The sequence below is a fragment of the Dermacentor albipictus genome, chromosome 8 (assembly GCF_038994185.2).
Source record: "Dermacentor albipictus isolate Rhodes 1998 colony chromosome 8, USDA_Dalb.pri_finalv2, whole genome shotgun sequence".
Classification (NCBI taxonomy): domain Eukaryota; kingdom Metazoa; phylum Arthropoda; class Arachnida; order Ixodida; family Ixodidae; genus Dermacentor; species Dermacentor albipictus.
This window is the reverse complement of record NC_091828.1, coordinates 130721138-130737357: the sequence shown is the minus strand read 5'-3', so window position 1 is coordinate 130737357 and position 16220 is coordinate 130721138. Positions and strand designations below refer to the sequence as shown.

At 48.8% G+C, this 16220-nt stretch overlaps 2 protein-coding genes across 6 annotated transcripts in view; one reads left to right on the top strand and one right to left on the bottom strand.

The window, feature by feature from the left end:
* LOC135898265 (RNA binding protein fox-1 homolog 3-like) overlaps positions 1-16220 on the bottom strand; it is a 571669-nt gene that overhangs the window by 481361 nt on the left and 74088 nt on the right. For 2 of the 5 annotated variants that reach the window (XM_070524467.1, XM_070524469.1), the window contains exon 1: positions 1663-4114. The exons of 1 other annotated variant lie outside the window; for it this stretch is intronic. In XM_070524467.1, the coding sequence (XP_070380568.1) occupies positions 1663-1854 (192 nt within the window). In that variant the 5' untranslated portion in view covers positions 1855-4114. Of the gene's footprint in view, positions 1-1662; positions 4121-16220 lie in introns of those variants that run through there. 2 more of the 5 variants (XM_065427119.2, XM_070524466.1) reach the window with 2 other exon arrangements.
* Positions 1-16220, top strand: part of LOC135898264 (solute carrier family 22 member 7-like) — a 46668-nt gene that overhangs the window by 12292 nt on the left and 18156 nt on the right. The gene's annotated exons all lie outside the window — the stretch shown is intronic.

Sequence of the window (16220 nt, the reverse complement as noted above, 5' to 3'; positions counted from 1 at the left end):
GAAGTCATGGCTTTGTGAGCAGCCTATTCCCTCTCCCCCTACGTCAGCGCCTTGTGTTCTTCTTTTTTTTTTTTTCTCTCGTTTCTCCATGTGCTGATCAGGCACAGCTGTTGTCGGCTGTCCTAAAATAGCCAAGCAGAGCACACTTGTACAGCCACTGGAAGCAGCACACGAAAGAACAGTGCACAAGTGATACTGCTATTTCTTTCTTTATGTGCGCAAATCAAGCACCTTTGCTAGTGTCTAGCAGTAATGAAGAAAGCCTATTCATTATCGCAAGCAACAACAAGGAATAGTTAACAGCAACAGCAGCAAGTAAATGAGAAGGCAAGTTGCTGATATTTGGCGCTTTAGCTTTACTCCTTCCCCAGTGACTGTTGCCAGTAGTTGCTGACCGCATTTATTTTCTGGGCTACAGGTTCAGTCAGCAACTTTAAGTACAGCAGTGATTCGCTTACATGAAATAAATTATGCATTTAGAGATTTGTGTATGGTACACTCTCTTTGTGCAGTCAAGTGACAAAATGTGCTGAAGGACGTCGTGCCCAACAGATTGCACAAAATACAAATCATATAACAGATTCTCTTGCAAACACGCATCGAAGCAAAATATTTTCTTTTACAGTTTTTGTTGCAGTTTGGTGAAAAGAGTTCCACTGGGATTGAGCTCCATAGCGGAAACAGTAATGACTTGCACAAATTTGGAGCACTTCATGTTCATAGGCTTCGGCAAAACATACTTATCACAATAATGTTTAAATGTATTCTTGAACAGGACCATTATAAGATAAAAGCCCAGTTATGGCTATTTATGCTGCCTGAAGCAAAAACAGTACTTTTGGGAATTATGGTGCGAGAACTACAGTGTGGCAGCATGCCTACCATTGAGCACAACATTCAACAGCACCTCTCAGAAAAGTGTATGAGGCATATTTCAGTCAGAACAAGGGCTCCACTTGCTTCCTCTTTGAGCAGAATAACAGTTTCTGAGACCGTGTAACCTGGCATGACACAGCTGAGCACACAGCCCATCGGTTCACAGAAGGTATCCAAAATCTTTTGTAGTACTTTCAGGTCACTGCATGACAATGCACAGAGCCTGCTTTTAAGCACCCTCTATTAAGAAAAGTACCAGAAGACCTGCAATCAAGTCGCTACATTATACAGGGTGCCGCCATAATGCTGCTGAGAATGTGTCCAGCTGGTTATAAATTGTCTATACCAGCACTGACATTGTCACAGATTGCTACCTCGAAGAACTGCCATCATGGCACAAAGCTGTGCCCTTAATACAATCTACATATCTCCAGACTATTTTCAGGGGTACTGTACAGCAATTGTTACTGACATCGAATACAGGCCATATGTAACAGTTTTAAGCTGCTACTGTGTCTTGTACCAACATCAGACTGAGGAATGCATTGTCTGTGGACAATAAACTAAAACTTAAGGTATAATATCCTCAGTTGTTCCCAATTTACACAGAAATAACCTCTTGGCTGCCTTCGAACTTTAAAACTTTATACTAGCATCTCATATAGGAACTTAACTACACCAAAAGCATTTTATAATATAAATGTAATTTAAGCAATAGCTGAACGTGTTAAGTTTTGAAGTATGCTGCTTGTGAACATTAACTATATTCAAGTACCTGGCCGTTACCTGTTGCATGATGGCTGGAAATCCAAAAAGATTCATGGTCTGCCGGTCAATTAGTCTTGGGAACATCTGCAGCGTGGGATCCAAAGCCAACTGCAGTGCAGTCGGAGTTGTAGCCGGTGTTGCGGCTGCTGCAGCCGCTGCTGCAGCCATGTGGGCACCCGTAAGTGATCCATCAGCTGCAGTTGATGCCATGTTGTAGTCTGTATTTGCTACCACTTCGCCCTCCACAATTGGTGATGATGATATCACGAGGTTCACAGTGTCTCACACTTTCAAATGTGGTTTCAGTTCTCGATATCTGTCACTGCAGATTTGTTCCAGGTTTTCAGCAGGTTAGGTGGTTGTTCTGAATGATCAAGGATGCATACACTAATGCCCGCCGAAGAGGAAAGAGTATGAGAAAACTCTTCAATCTGCTTTCCAGGTACAATCCCACTTTCGTGGCCAGAAAGTCTGCTTGTTCAAAGCTGATTAGGTTCGGAACTATCACAAAGCTCTTGCAATTTTTTTGATGAAAAGTTAATATGCAACAACGTCAACAGCTGCCTGTCCAACTTAGACAAACACCGCAATCTTGGAGACAAGTGGCACTTTGCTTCCAAAGTATGCTGCACGATGAGCATACACCTTGTGTGCCGTCCTTTTCAGAGCAGCTGCTTAGTCACAAACAATTGCCTATCAATCTAGCTGCTCTTGTCACCAGCTCTTCTTGAGGGACTCAGGCTCTCATCTACCAGGGAGCGTGTAACTGAAGCTCTCTTTAGCACCTGTTCATTGGTTGGTTGGCAAGCTCATTTGCCGGGTCTGCCAGGACCACACTGAGGGTAGCACCACAGAAACACACGAGCAGAAACTGCACCTGAATCACAAAAACACCAATGCATAAATACTTGCTGTAAATCTCAAGATATAATCTGTTGGAGCTCGCCGTCCACAGATGCACAATTGTTGTCTTGCTTTAGCCTACGTGCGAGTACCTCAGGCCTCCAATTCACAAGCATACATTAGGTAATGTAAAAAAAAAAGATTTCTTGCACTTTCAGCTGTGGAGAAAGCTCTTCACATGAGCTTGAACAAGGAAGAAAAACTCGTTTTCCTTTCTGCCATCCATCTGCACATGAAGAGAAGCAAATGGAGTTGGCACACACTGCAGGTGCATGGCATGCGATTGTTGTGTTTCAACAGGTTTGCCTTGCAGAGGAGTAGTGTGGCCAAAATAAATTGCTGTTATACAAGATATAGTAGACGAGGCTATCTGTTTTTCTTGGTGTGACACTTCTCTGCGGGCAAAATCACTTGTCAAGGTTTTCGTCAGCCTTGTTTTTTGAACCAACACCACAGCCCAGCCACTTTCACTAGCACTCTACGTAATGGTGATCACGTGACAGTATGCAGTGCTAATCACTCAATGTGCCACATCACAGTGACACCTTTCTATTTCAGTCAGCTCAACTGAATTTCACCGGAGGAAGTTGCCTTGCAGTAACCAGGCCAGGTGATGGATCTTTATAATCGTCAGCGATACAAATAGATTGGGAAGTTGTGTGGTATCTAACAATGGAGTGATCCTCTTGACAGTCACAGTGTGGGCTCCTCAGATACACAACCACAATTGCCACTGCCCCGTTGAAATGATGCACTTGAAATGTTGAACGTAAGGCTCACAAGCAGCACTTCCACAAGCAGAAGTTCTGATAACAAACTTGTCTTGTATTCCACACTTGACCAGCAATACACACAAGGCCTACAAGCTTGAAAAGCCACTCTGAGAACTGCTGATTAATGCCACTGAAGACAGTCTTTGAACAGGTCACGCACGAAGGCTATATTGAAGGCACAGAAATGGAATGTCCGTAGCCACTCGAGCGAATTCCTAATTGTTGCCAGCAAGCCAATGGAAGGCACGAATATCTGGGATCTCGAATAAAGGGAGGAAGTGCCTCGCAAGAAACGCACGGGCTCTTTGTCGTTGCAACGATGGTTCGGCTATTGCGGCAATGACCGAGCTCTCACGAGAGGAACGTCGCAGCAGCCTCGTTGTTTCAGGCTACCGTCCGGCGGTCGACGCGACGTCCACCCGGGGAGATTAGGCAAAACCCGCGAGCACACACACAACACGATCCAGGAGGGCGCAGAGGTAGCGTCCGTTAATCCACGCACGAGGATGGGATGTGAACGCGGCCTGCTTGCTCCCGTCGTGGCAGTAGGCTTATACTAACGTCACTACGCAATCCGCTGGGGGGGCACCATGAGTGTTCGCGAAGGAAGGAAGGAGCTGGAAAGGCAGGCACAAAAAAGAAAAAGCGCGCCTCGGCAAGATTCCTCCTTTCTCATCCCCCCTTTCCCCGTGGCTCAGCGAAAGAAAACCGTTTGGTTCGAGCTCGCGTCATGGGCTGGCAATGCTCGATGCTGCGCGGGCACCGGGGAAGGGACGACCCCCACCCGCTGCTCGGGGTTTCTATATCGGGAACCCCGCCGAGAGTCAGCCCCGGTGGGTTCAGAGAAAGAAGAAGATGGTGAAGGAGGGGAGGAGTGTTGGCGTGTACGCGTTTATATGCTCGTGGGATGCTCCGGCTCTCGGGGCTAGGCAGGAAAGAAGCCGGCGAAAGACAGCGGATGAAAAAGCACCGCGAGAACGAAGCGCGCATCTAGCGGCGCACGCCGTTCTCTTGCGCCCCTGAAGGCACGAGCCACGGTGGCGCCGCCATGACCTGCCGTCGTGTGAGGCTGCCTGCGAGAGGGCGCTCCTTCCGCGCATGTGGTCACGCCAGATGGCGCGAGCGTCACGATCGGCGGTGGCCAGACTGGCACTTATGCGCACTCTCGCTGTTGCGCTTCGAGAGAGGAAGCTCTCTCCTCGCCCCAGAATTTTTGGCATGCATAAACTTTCCCTGACGCACGGTGTGCGCACTTCACCCCCTGCTTCGCTGAAGAAAGCCGTAGCCTTGTTTTAACTCGATATCCAGTGTGTCGAAAGATATAGCTTGAGCCAGGCGGATTTATCTTTGCCGGCACTGCCGACAGTTCATTAGGCCTAACTGCGTGGACAAGTACGACGGAGACTATTTCAGGAGTCTTTCAGCGGCAGTCAGGGTAGTCAAATTTTGAGCGCGGTACATGACACACGGCGTAAAACTCAAGATATCTCAATCGTGGCTGGCGCAATATCAGATGTGCCTGTGTGATGAAAGCGCCCGCCGGTTTAAGCCGCCACCGCCTTCACTCAGTATTCTGGCCATGCGCAGAGGCCGCGCCATGTTGGGTCAGTCTGGCAAATCTTGTAGATTTGCCATACTGCAGGCTATGCAGGCGACTACTAGTGGGTGCAGGCAAAGCTTAAGTATGGTGGTTAGCTTAATAAGCGTAAAGCGGTGGACGAGAACAACGCGCCGTGGAGAACTTGCAGTTAAGGAGGGCGTTTGGGCGCAGTCGCGTGAGTTTGCTGTTTGTTCGGAACTTTGTGTGGCTTCCAGAGGAGTTGAATTATAAGAAACCGCAGGTAACGAAAATACACTGAAAGTGCACGCTTCCGTTTTTCTACTTACTCAAGCCCTATTGCGTATGGTGCATTCTTGGGAGTCGAAACTGCACTTGCATGGTTTGAGTGACAAAACTCGAATTCACGGGTATCGTGCCTGCTTCGGAGAAAGATTATTATTTCCATCGGCATCGCCTTTGAAACGGGACGGCGACAAATATTCATCTAGCCCGCTTGAGCCAATCACATCTTACTACACCTGCAGCAATCTGACATATTGCCTATTTCTCCTTGACCTTCTCTTCGCGGAAACTCTGTATCTGTATTGTGCAGTTACCTATGTATGTAACGACTCCGGCTCTGTCAGTATCTTCCTTCCCTTTTTAAAGCAGACACTCTAAACGTATGTGTCTTATGTCGACCGCGGACCAGTTAATGCGTCCATGTGTGCTTTGAATTCCAGCACTTCTAAAATTAAGTGCGCGTAACCTACGGGTCTCGCTGGATGAATAACTTGGATGCGTACCTTGAGGAGTGCACTTGCGCAGCTGTCATTTGGCGGCCGCTAAAGGAATCCCTTGATGACAGCGAGACGCTGGCTCCTGCTACACGGATGTTTGACTGGTTGGTCTGAACCAAGTGAACTGACTTTATTGAACTCTGCAAGGCTGCGTGTGCGGTCACTCGTCTTACCTTGTTTCCGTTGTTTGCTTAATTTCTATTTGTGTTGCTGAGCTCGTGTATAAACGTGTCGCCTATCGAAATCAAAATTTTGTTGGAAGTAGCAGCAGCGTACTTGGGTCCCAGCCTCTGGCATCTGCATCTGGGGCTCACCATCAACGCCAGCGCTCCCACGATGCGGAACTACACAAAAGCCAGATGCGCACAGTATATCACAAGAAAAGAGAAGAGCAGGCCCTCGGTCTCGGACGCAACAGCGATGGTTCTACTCTCTTCCTTGTCCCGCTAATTTGCGCTGCACTCTTTCTAAATACCGTGTGGATACGATATAGTCCAACGGCAACCACTCTTGAAGTGCCAACTACGACGGCTCACCAGTCAAGGACAAGCGGAGTTTACTGGCGACTTTTGGTGCCAATAAGAAAACATGATCACGACACCTCTTACAGATGCCACGAAAGCTTCCACGACGTAGCCCTAATGGCTGTCGAATGTTGAAAGAATTTTAAAAAGATGTACTAATCAATCGATCTTTGTTGCCACAGTGACGGTCTCTTGAAGTATAACCGTACTAGCGCTCTGGAAAGTAGAAAGCTCAGTCGGCGTGCATGCGTTTGGAGGCCCGCATGTGCGACGAAATGACGTTGGGCTGCTTTGTTAATAAAGAGGATATTATGCTAGGCTCATTGCGACGTCTCAAAATGTCCCTATATGGTCGCTCAGCTGAACACAAAGTCAAGGGACAAGCCTGCGTCAACGCTCAACAATCGTTCTACCGCTGTCCGCGGTCGCCTCCTCGGCGATTCATGGCCATGCAGTGGGCGGAGGTTCGTGAAATATCTGTTCGCGCACGTGAAGTGCTGCAAAGGAAGCACGCGAAGTCCAGCGTATACTACGACAAAAATCGCATAAGATGTTGCGTGGGAGCGCTTCGGACAGCAATGCCGTCGCAAAATAGGGCCACCGAGAAAGAATTCCAAGGAACGGCAGAAGGACAGCTTTCTTCCTTTTGCGCTGCCGCATTGCACGAAGATGCGAGCTTGGAGTTCGCGGCACTTTGGCTCAGGAGCCCGCCTGTATATATACAATGCTACACATCTGCAGATGGAACGTTGATTCCTTTCCTGCTTGCTTTTTCTTTTCTTTTTTACGCTTTCTGTGCGTCCCTCAGACGTAAGCGACAAATTCTTTTGCCAACGTCACCGTAGAAACCGACACTTACGGGAGAAGAAAAGAAAACTAAATACACAGCCGGGCGAGTAGCCATCGAAATCCCAAGGGACGAAAGGCACGCAGTTAAAGAATCTTGATGTGCACCCTTCCTGTTGGGGGAAATTGAAGGAGACGCTGCGGGATAGAAGTGAAAAAATTACCGACGATTACGTTACTTCCTAATGCGAAATTTGAGCGCAGCAAATAAGCTGTTTCACCTTTTCGATAGATTGAGGCAAAGAAATCGAGCAACACATGTATGCGCTATCACAGAATTTTTTCTTATTTTTCACACGTATTCCTTTAACAAAGACTCCACTAACAGTTCTTGACAGTCATGAAGGAAGCTTTGTGGTCGGAGAAATAGACTGATATATGTTCGACTTGGTACACCAATGCTTGATTCTCAAAGACGAGATCTATACAAGTGCCTCGCGAGGTTGTCACAGCCGTGGGACGCGTTACGAGCGAGAGGAACGGGATGTTCTCCCGCATAAGTGTTAGGAAATTGCTGTTTGTCTTTATGTCAACATTAAAGTCCCCCACTACTAACATCGGTGTGGATCGATGGACGGTTAATGCGAGTTGCAGGAAGTGCACGACGTCTTTCGTGAGTGCGGTAGCGGACTCACGAAAGCGGTATCAGTCGGTCGCTGCTAGCGCTGGGGGGATGAAAGGGGGGCGGAGCTGGTTACGAGGCCGACGATAACGCCGACGACGACGCGAAACCCAGGAACGGACGCCAAAGAGCCATTTGTGTAGCCAGCCCTCCTCCACAGTCTCTCCTCCTCCCTTCCATCATCCTCCCTCGCCCGGAGAGCCGACAGCGCGCATGCGCGGCGGCGGAGCAGATTCGTCGGCGAGCTGGTTACGAGGCCGACGACAACGCCGACGACGACGCCGACGACGACGCGAAACCCAGGAACGGACGCCAAAGAGCCATTTGTGTAGCCAGCCCTCCTCCACAGTCTCTCCTCCTCCCTTCCATCATCCTCCCTCGCCCGGAGAGCCGACAGCGCGCATGCGCGGCGGCGGAGCAGATTCGTCGGCGAGCTGGTTACGAGGCCGACGACAACGCCGACGACGACGCCGACGACGACGCGAAACCCAGGAACGGACGCCAAAGAGCCATTTGTGTAGCCAGCCCTCCTCCACAGTCTCTCCTCCTCCCTTCCATCATCCTCCCTCGCCCGGAGAGCCGACAGCGCGCATGCGCGGCGGCGGAGCAGCAGATTCGTCGGCGAGCTGGTTACGAGGCCGACGACAACGACGACAACGCCGACGACGACGACGACGACGACGACGCGAAACCCAGGAACGGACGCCAAAGAGCTGCGCTCTAAAAAGCTGAGATATCTACAGCACACGTCTTTTCATCCTTCCCCTTTTTTCGCATCTCTTTGGTTACAGCATTTTTTTTTCTTCCTTATTTTTGTGTGCGAAAACAGTAGCAGCGTCAGGCGGAAATGAAGAGGACCAAGAACATCACACTGTGACGCGTTCAGGGAATGAAAAGGCAGCGTGTAGAAGAGGCCGTGTGGCAGCGACACGGACAGACTTGCAGTACAGGAGACGGCATCACGTGATATCTTCCTTAATCGGGAACAACGCGGCAAGGAAGCGCCAAGTCGCGCCCCATCGTTTCGGCAGCGCTGGTACATGGTTACTGACGTTTGTATGACGACAGAGTGTAGTAATAGCAACACAGCGCGTCCTTCCTATTCTGACGATATCGTTTGCGCAGCCGATTCAGTGAAAAATAAATTAATGCTCGCTAAAGTGGAAGGCGAAAGAAAACGAGACCTACAATGTACAAAAGTGGATGGAACTCTTCTGGCTATCGAAGCGATAAACAGTTTGAGTCAGTTTAGACTCGCAAAGGAATATTTCAAAACTTCATTTTAGTTACTTTTGTGCGAATAGATTAATTAACAAGAGAAGAAAAGGCAAAACTTTATTTTAAAAATTTCGCGCATTTCAAAGCACTTTCTTTGTATTTGGGCCACTGTAGAGCAGTAAAATTTTTTGAAAACTCATTATTTGGTTCTATCGAAATACCGTTTACCTGCACCTTTAGCGATAATGACTTGACTAGGCTCTAGCAGACGCTGTCGGAATATATGACGTCGTGCAGAGCTGGTGCGGCAATTCCGGGGCGACGTCGCCGGCTGCGCCGTCTTTTGGTGCGCCTTTTCTGGCTCGCCGAGCCTCTCCTCACGGTAGCTTTGCTGGTCTTTTGTAGGAGGGTGGTTTACTAATGCAGCTCAAATAATATTTCCCTTTAGCATCTCTTTATAGAAGTCGTGCTTGCTAATTCTCATTGGACATAAATCATCCGAAGTGTCAACACGAGTCCGGCACGGCTCGACAGTAGCCAGCAAGTGCCCTCCCTGCCTTATTTATCTAGGACCCATATAATTTCCGCTACGCTTTCCATAGGTCTTCGACCTGGGATACTTCCAAGTTTGAGGAAAGCATTTTGCCTAAATAAAAAGAAAAAATGAAGTGGAGTTCAGCGTTGTTTGTGCGGGCAGCTGCATGCAAGGGTCAAGCGGGGTGGTCAAAAGAGACGCGTGGTTCGACACCAAGACGGCGGCGGAAGTTATAGCCATCGGGGCTGGGGCAGCCGCGGTTTACGAAGAGCGCGTAAGCGAGTTGACGGTGAGTCCCGGGGCTTCCGCCAGTTGGTTCGCAGAAGCACTGCCGTGGCTTTGAAGTCAACCCCTCGCCGCTGAACCGCACCATGCCGAGACATTCCGCAAACGGGTCTGATGCCCCAACAGGGCGTGCAAGTGTTTTATTTAGGGAAGTGCGTCTTGCGAGGTTGTGATCGAGACAAGAGACTCGTTGCACTGCAAAGGATTTGTGGGAACGGCCTTGACGTATTGGAACACCGGATAGTGTCATCGTGGAGCCCCGTTGTGTGCACACTGCGCGCACCGCAGTGTGAGTGGACGAACGATGGTGCGAGGGGCATGTTGCGGATGCCTTTGGGTATACGTGCAGGGCCGTCGGAGGGGGATTCGGTGGAGATTCGCCTAAGAAGACCAAAGTTCCAACTTTTGATTCGTAGTTTGATGTCCGTGTAGATAGTTTCCATTCAATCGCTTGTCTATTCTATCTTAATAAACAGTTAACCACTTTGCAATCCGCGTCACAGCCTTGCCTATTGTAATGTGACTTCGCGACATCCACCGCATCTTCAAGTTTTCCTCACTGACATCGAGGCGAAAACCAACTGAGGAGGTTAGAGGGAGCGATGTGAAAAGGGGAGTGCCTCTTAAAACGAACCGGTTGCGTTCTGTACACGTTCTTAAGCACACGAAATCATCGCGAAAAGGGAACAATAGAAAGCATTCAGTTAGATTTTATCGTGTGGCGTCTGCAGCTGTTTGCGGCGCCGCACTGCAACAAATGCGACGTTCAGCTGTCCTCGCGCTGCGCGCCTCGTATTCCGAGCGCCGTCATAAATGTAGCAGACGACAGACCAAGAAAAAGAAAACATCCATCTATCTGGTTTTAAGTTCCATGTATTCTTTGTTGCATACTGCAGCAGGTATTACTAGCGCTTTGTGTAGAATATTACAAAGAAGCAAACTGCACCATACGTATGCATTTCGAACTTAACAGAATTCTTATAGGCTTTAAAAAAAACAAGCAAATGGAGAACGGTGCAAAGGCGACTTTTCCGCCGTCAATAAATATGAAAATGAAGAGAGCAGCCGACAGGAATGAGCGAGGCGCCAGGAGCGTCGCCGGGAAACAGAAATACAGAGAACCATCTCCCGGGGGCGGGTTGGACGGGAACGTTCGCGTCCCCAAATATCGAGAAGTGCGCGGAAGCGTCGAGTCCGCCAGCTTCCTCGAGGAAGTTCGCCTCAACTGGGCTGTTTTTTCTTCTCTCTTATTCTCCATCTCTCTAATGCAAGCGCGAGGAACAAAGAAAACAAGGAAACGGCAAGAGGTCGGGGAACGATGGCGCCGGACAGAAAAGAAAAAAATAGGGAACGCGAAGGGAAAACAAGGGAGCTGCGGCGTGTGATCGACCCGCGCCTCGGATTGCCCGCTTGTTGTGTATATGCGCGCTCACCACTATATATGCGCGCGTCGAAGTCTCTATATGCGAACTGGTCGGGCATGCAGCTACGAAGACGCAGTGTGTTTCTGGAAATGGGGAAACGCGTCGCATGGAATTGGGACCGCGGATATTCGCCTCCCCATCTTTTTCTCTAGCTCTCTCTCAATATCACTTAAACATTTTCTTTCTTTTTTCGCTCCTTACTCCCAGCAAAGCAACGCCGGAATGTGTCTGTCGTTATCGTTGTTGTTGTTCCTGTTGTGCAGGCGTTCGCGAAGTTGCTGGCACTCGCTTGTCTGCGCTTGCTGGAAACCTAAAAAATGAAGGAAGTGTGTGGGAGGCAAGAGAGTTCAAGGAATTCTACGTAGGCCACGCTGCGAGTCTTTCAGTATTTCGTGGCTGACGCAAATGGTCGCGTGGGTGTACTGCGTTGTCACAAACGCGGCCTAAATAAATGGGGCGCCGGCCACAGCCCATCTTTTATATATATATATATATATATATATATATATATATATATATATATATATATATATATATATATACCAGAAAAAAAGCAGTTCTGGGTCCGGGTAAATATTCACAGTGAAGTAGACGCGCGTATGAAGCGGTTTATTGACGTTTCATCCGGGGTCCGGCCTTCATCAGAATGCATTGCATGGTACTGTACTGACACCATGCAATGCATTCTGATGAAGGCCGGACCCCGGCCGAAACGTCAATAAACCGCTTCATACGCGCGTCTACTTCACTGTGTGTATATATATATATATATATATATATATATATATATATATATATATATATATATATATATATATATATATATACATATATATACCGCTGCGAAAACTCGGGACTTCCTTCCTCACACACAGTTTCGTTTTACCCCAGTTTTCTGAAAATGCGCGTGCTGGTGCGTCGTACAAACCCCGGAGCGTCGCTTTTGGTGCCGTCAGGCCCGTCCGTCTTGACGGCCACAGTGTGACCGGCAAATGTAAAAGGCGGAGGCTGACATCAGTGTCCGTGCCCTCTCGAATTGCGCTGCACGTTCAGAACGATTAATCACCATCTCTTTTGCCCTCTTTAACGATGCTCATGTTGCAGAGAAGACAAATGACCTTTCCGGCTGTGTCCAAACAACTACTACTTATTGCTAACGCGACGCTTCTTCACAAACTAAAGTATGTGTAACATGTCTGCGGGTGTTCTTATGTCGTATACCTCGCCACCGTCGCTAAAACCTTAAATCGTGTGCGGCGAAGGTGTCGCTCAGGACACCTGCACCCACAAATAATTCCCAAGACTTCGAAGGTAACACACGGCAGAGCTTGGTGCAGGATTTTGACGCCTGGACGCACCAGTGACGTGTCACCAGAAGCCTAACGAACACGCATTCCGAGTGTCTCTATACTATCAGCTAAAATCGTCCCATCTTTGCTGAGTTACGCGAAAAGGGAAATTTGGAAAAGTACAACCAAACATTGCGTACGATGGCCGGCCACTGATGTTGCCTCGACAAAAGAAGGGCGGAAGTTTAGTTAGCTCATTTTCTTTTTCTTTCCTTTCTTTCTGGAAAAAATACTACTGGTGCAAACGAACCACTGTATATGTTCATTTCAAGCCGCTTACAGCGTGTGGCAATGGATTCGCTTCGTTTTGCGTTCATTTCTTCTATACAGCAAAGCTGGTGGCCTCTATAGTTGGCCGGGATTTTTCGTGGCGTGCTCACCCACAAGACGGCAGCTAGAAAGGGGATTTGTGTGATTTATCTGTAAATAATCTTTTCACTTATATCGGAATTACAACCCGATGCTATCGTGCCTGCAGGTTGTGTGTGAGGCGTAATTTACTAATTTTCCGACATTTTACTTTGAGAAATTCAATTAGTTCAATCACGCGCTTTTGCGCCAAGCGGAGGGCCCAAAAACACACGGCAGCTGGAAGGCTTTGTGTCTGAGTTTCCGCGTAACGGGATGTTTTCTCCTATTTTCTAAGCACAATCCGATGACATGTCATGTGTACAGGGTGTGTGTAACTCGTACTTTACGATTTTTTCTGGAGCTTCTCACTTTGAAAAATTCAATTGAATAACGCACTTACGCTGTATAGGAGGAAAGTCTGCAATAATGAGGATGTATGCTGTGCTAACGGTATCGCCTCCTAGCGGCCCCTCAGACAGACCTCAAACGGCAGCTGCAAAAGCACTTTCTCTTTCAGCTCTCACGTAGCAGGATTATGTTTTCTCGTATATTCGAATAACAATCCGAAGCTATCACATCTGCAGCTCGTGTATGTCTCTACGCATTTTCTGACACAATTAACTTTTAACATTATTTTACATCAATAAGGCACTTGCGCTTGGCTGAGGAAGGAAGGAGGATCCATGGTGCACTTCCGCACACGTGCGCGCGCGCGTGACGCACGTCGGTTGTGGTGGCGGTGTTTGTGTAAAGGCCAGAATACATGGAGCGAACTTTCACGACGAAGTTCGGGCGGCAGAAAATCAGCCGCGGCGCGACGCCGTATGTTCGTCGAGCTGCGCTACATGGAGCGAAGACACGGCGGCCGCCGCCGGCGAACCGCTGCGTTGTTATCAGTGTGGCTAGACGAGGCAAAAGCGCTGTAGTGAAACACATGACAAAAAAAAAAAAACTTTAACGACAACTATTATTTCTTTTGAATTGCGGAACACTCTAAAAACGCGTAAAATTTTGTTTAGAAATGTCCCACAGTATGGCACGCGTCTGAACAGCCGAACTGAACTTGTCGTTAAATTCCAGCCGCGACGCTTTGGATACCATGAATACGAAAAGCGGGAGACCAGCGTGAACGATAGAGCGGGATCGGGATACACGGACAAGCGGGGAAGCCAGGTCGGAAGTCGGGGCGGATAGTGAGACCTGATTGGCTCGCTTTGGGGCGCCGCTCGTTTGCCGCTTCCGGTATCGCCGACGCCCGACGAACTTTTCTGCGCCAGCTAGATCGGCGGCGAACGACGATTTCTACGCCGCCGCGCGTCGCGCGTACGCCGCCGGGCGTCGAACGCCGACTATTCGTCGCATATTCGCTCCATGTATTCTGGCCTTAACGCGTCGTCGAACGTCCGCATCAGCTTCGCTGTACGTTCACTTTCGCGGGCTGAAAGGGAGGCTGCTTTTCTTTTTTAAAGAAAGTTTTACTGTGTCTGACACAATTGCGCAGGTGCTTTATAGAATAACGATAATGGATAGAGAGAGAAAAAGAAAGTATTGTGTAGCTGTAGATTTCACAGCCTAGCCACACGCTTAGTATGCTGCAGTGTGTTTGTGTGTGTGTGTGTGTGCGTGCGTGCGTGCGTGTGTGTGTGTGTGTGTGTGTGTGTGTGTGTGTGTGTGTGTGTGTGTGTGTGTGTGTGTGTGTGTGTGTGTGTGTGTGTGTGTCGGCTACCTCGCTGTCGTTGACATTCAGCGCCCGTTTATCAGCGTTTCCGCTTGGCGGCGCTTCGTTCGAACCTTCTTTCACACTTCTATCAAAAGCAGACCTCCTCCACATTGTTAAATCTGTGCAACGCAGCGAACGTTCGAACTGACAGTTAGCCAATGTTCGGGATTCCGTCACATGCTGTTTATTACGCTTAATCGGCACGCATGGTGCACAGCCTAACCTACTTGTTTTGCGCTACTTGTTTTGGTACGAAGAAAGATACGACGAAGGCATTGCGTCGTATGTTCAACGATGGCTATGGAAACAGGAGCCTGAATTGACAGCAGTAAAATGTCGAAAATAACGAACAAAAAAAAAAGCAGCTTACACGAATTCTTGAAGCGTTCCGTGTGTTAACGCCTTCGTGTATACGTGCCTCAATTTGATTGACTGAAAACCATCTGCAGCTTCCACAACGCTGAACATTTTTATCGGATACGCTGTAGAAGCCAGCGTACTGTTCGTGCATTTACTCCTCAATTGTTTTCTCGCAACACCGACCCGCTGCAATGTCGCAGCATAGCAGGAAAGAAAGGAAACTGCGTCTTCTCATTGTCTATGTAGGAAAAGGATATTTGGAACTCCGGTTCCCTCGTAAAAAGAGAGAAAGGGCGGGGGGGGGGGAGTTGCGAGATAAAAGCACTGCAGGCCACGGTTTCAGATAACCCGTCATACAAGATTTGCGCTCGCTCGTTGCGTTACCAGGGTGTCTACCAACCGGGAAAACCGGGAAAACCGGGAATTCTCAGGGATTTTGAGTAGTCTGGAAAAAGTCAGGGGAAACTCAGGGAATTTGGGCCTCTATCAGGGAAAATTAGCGGCAATTTTATTGGAAGGGTCGAAAGTCGCGGTAATGCTGGCTTGAGCAGCAGACATGAATCGCAGTGAATCGTCTTTGACGCCCTGTCGTCGGCTGGATGAGTTGCCAGTGTGCAGTCAACGACCGACTTTCCAGATTCCCGATAATTTGGATGGCTTCGCGGCACCGCCACGTACCCCATAGAGTCAACGCATCAGAACGTGTGAAATTTCGCACGCAAGAACCCTTCGCCGTCCGATTTTCCGGACGTTTTGTCGTGACCGCAGGTCCGAAACGGCAATAATCAAAGGCACCACCGCTGCCGTTTCGCTTACTTCGCCACCTCGAACCGGCACTCTCGCGCGCAGATCCGCTGGCAGCCGTTGCCACCACTGCGGCAACGCTAGGCCTAGCTGCTTCGACGTTCGCTATGAAGCTTCTTGCCGTTTGGTGCTGAGTTTTTTATTGAAAGAATTAGCTGCTGTCAGCAATGGCACGGACTCCGCTTTTGTAGTCCTCGCGATTGGCTTAGAAACTTAGAAAACACGGTGCGTTGCATAATGCCGGTTCCCGAAAGTCAGCTTCGCCTTTGTACAGAAATGTTACATGGTGAAGCATACGCGAAAGTATTGCAGTGAAGCATAACAAGCGTGGGAAGGGGCTATTGCCACGGAAAACAGTATGTATTCCTTAATTATACACACGTGCACCCGGTATTTCCTGTCACAGTACGAGCGCCGATATGCCTAATATGTGTACCGACAGGCCTTCAGAGCGTTTTCGAACGTGTCTGTGGAGGTTTGAGCCCCTAAGGGCAGTAAATGACACGCATTTATTTTTTTCCA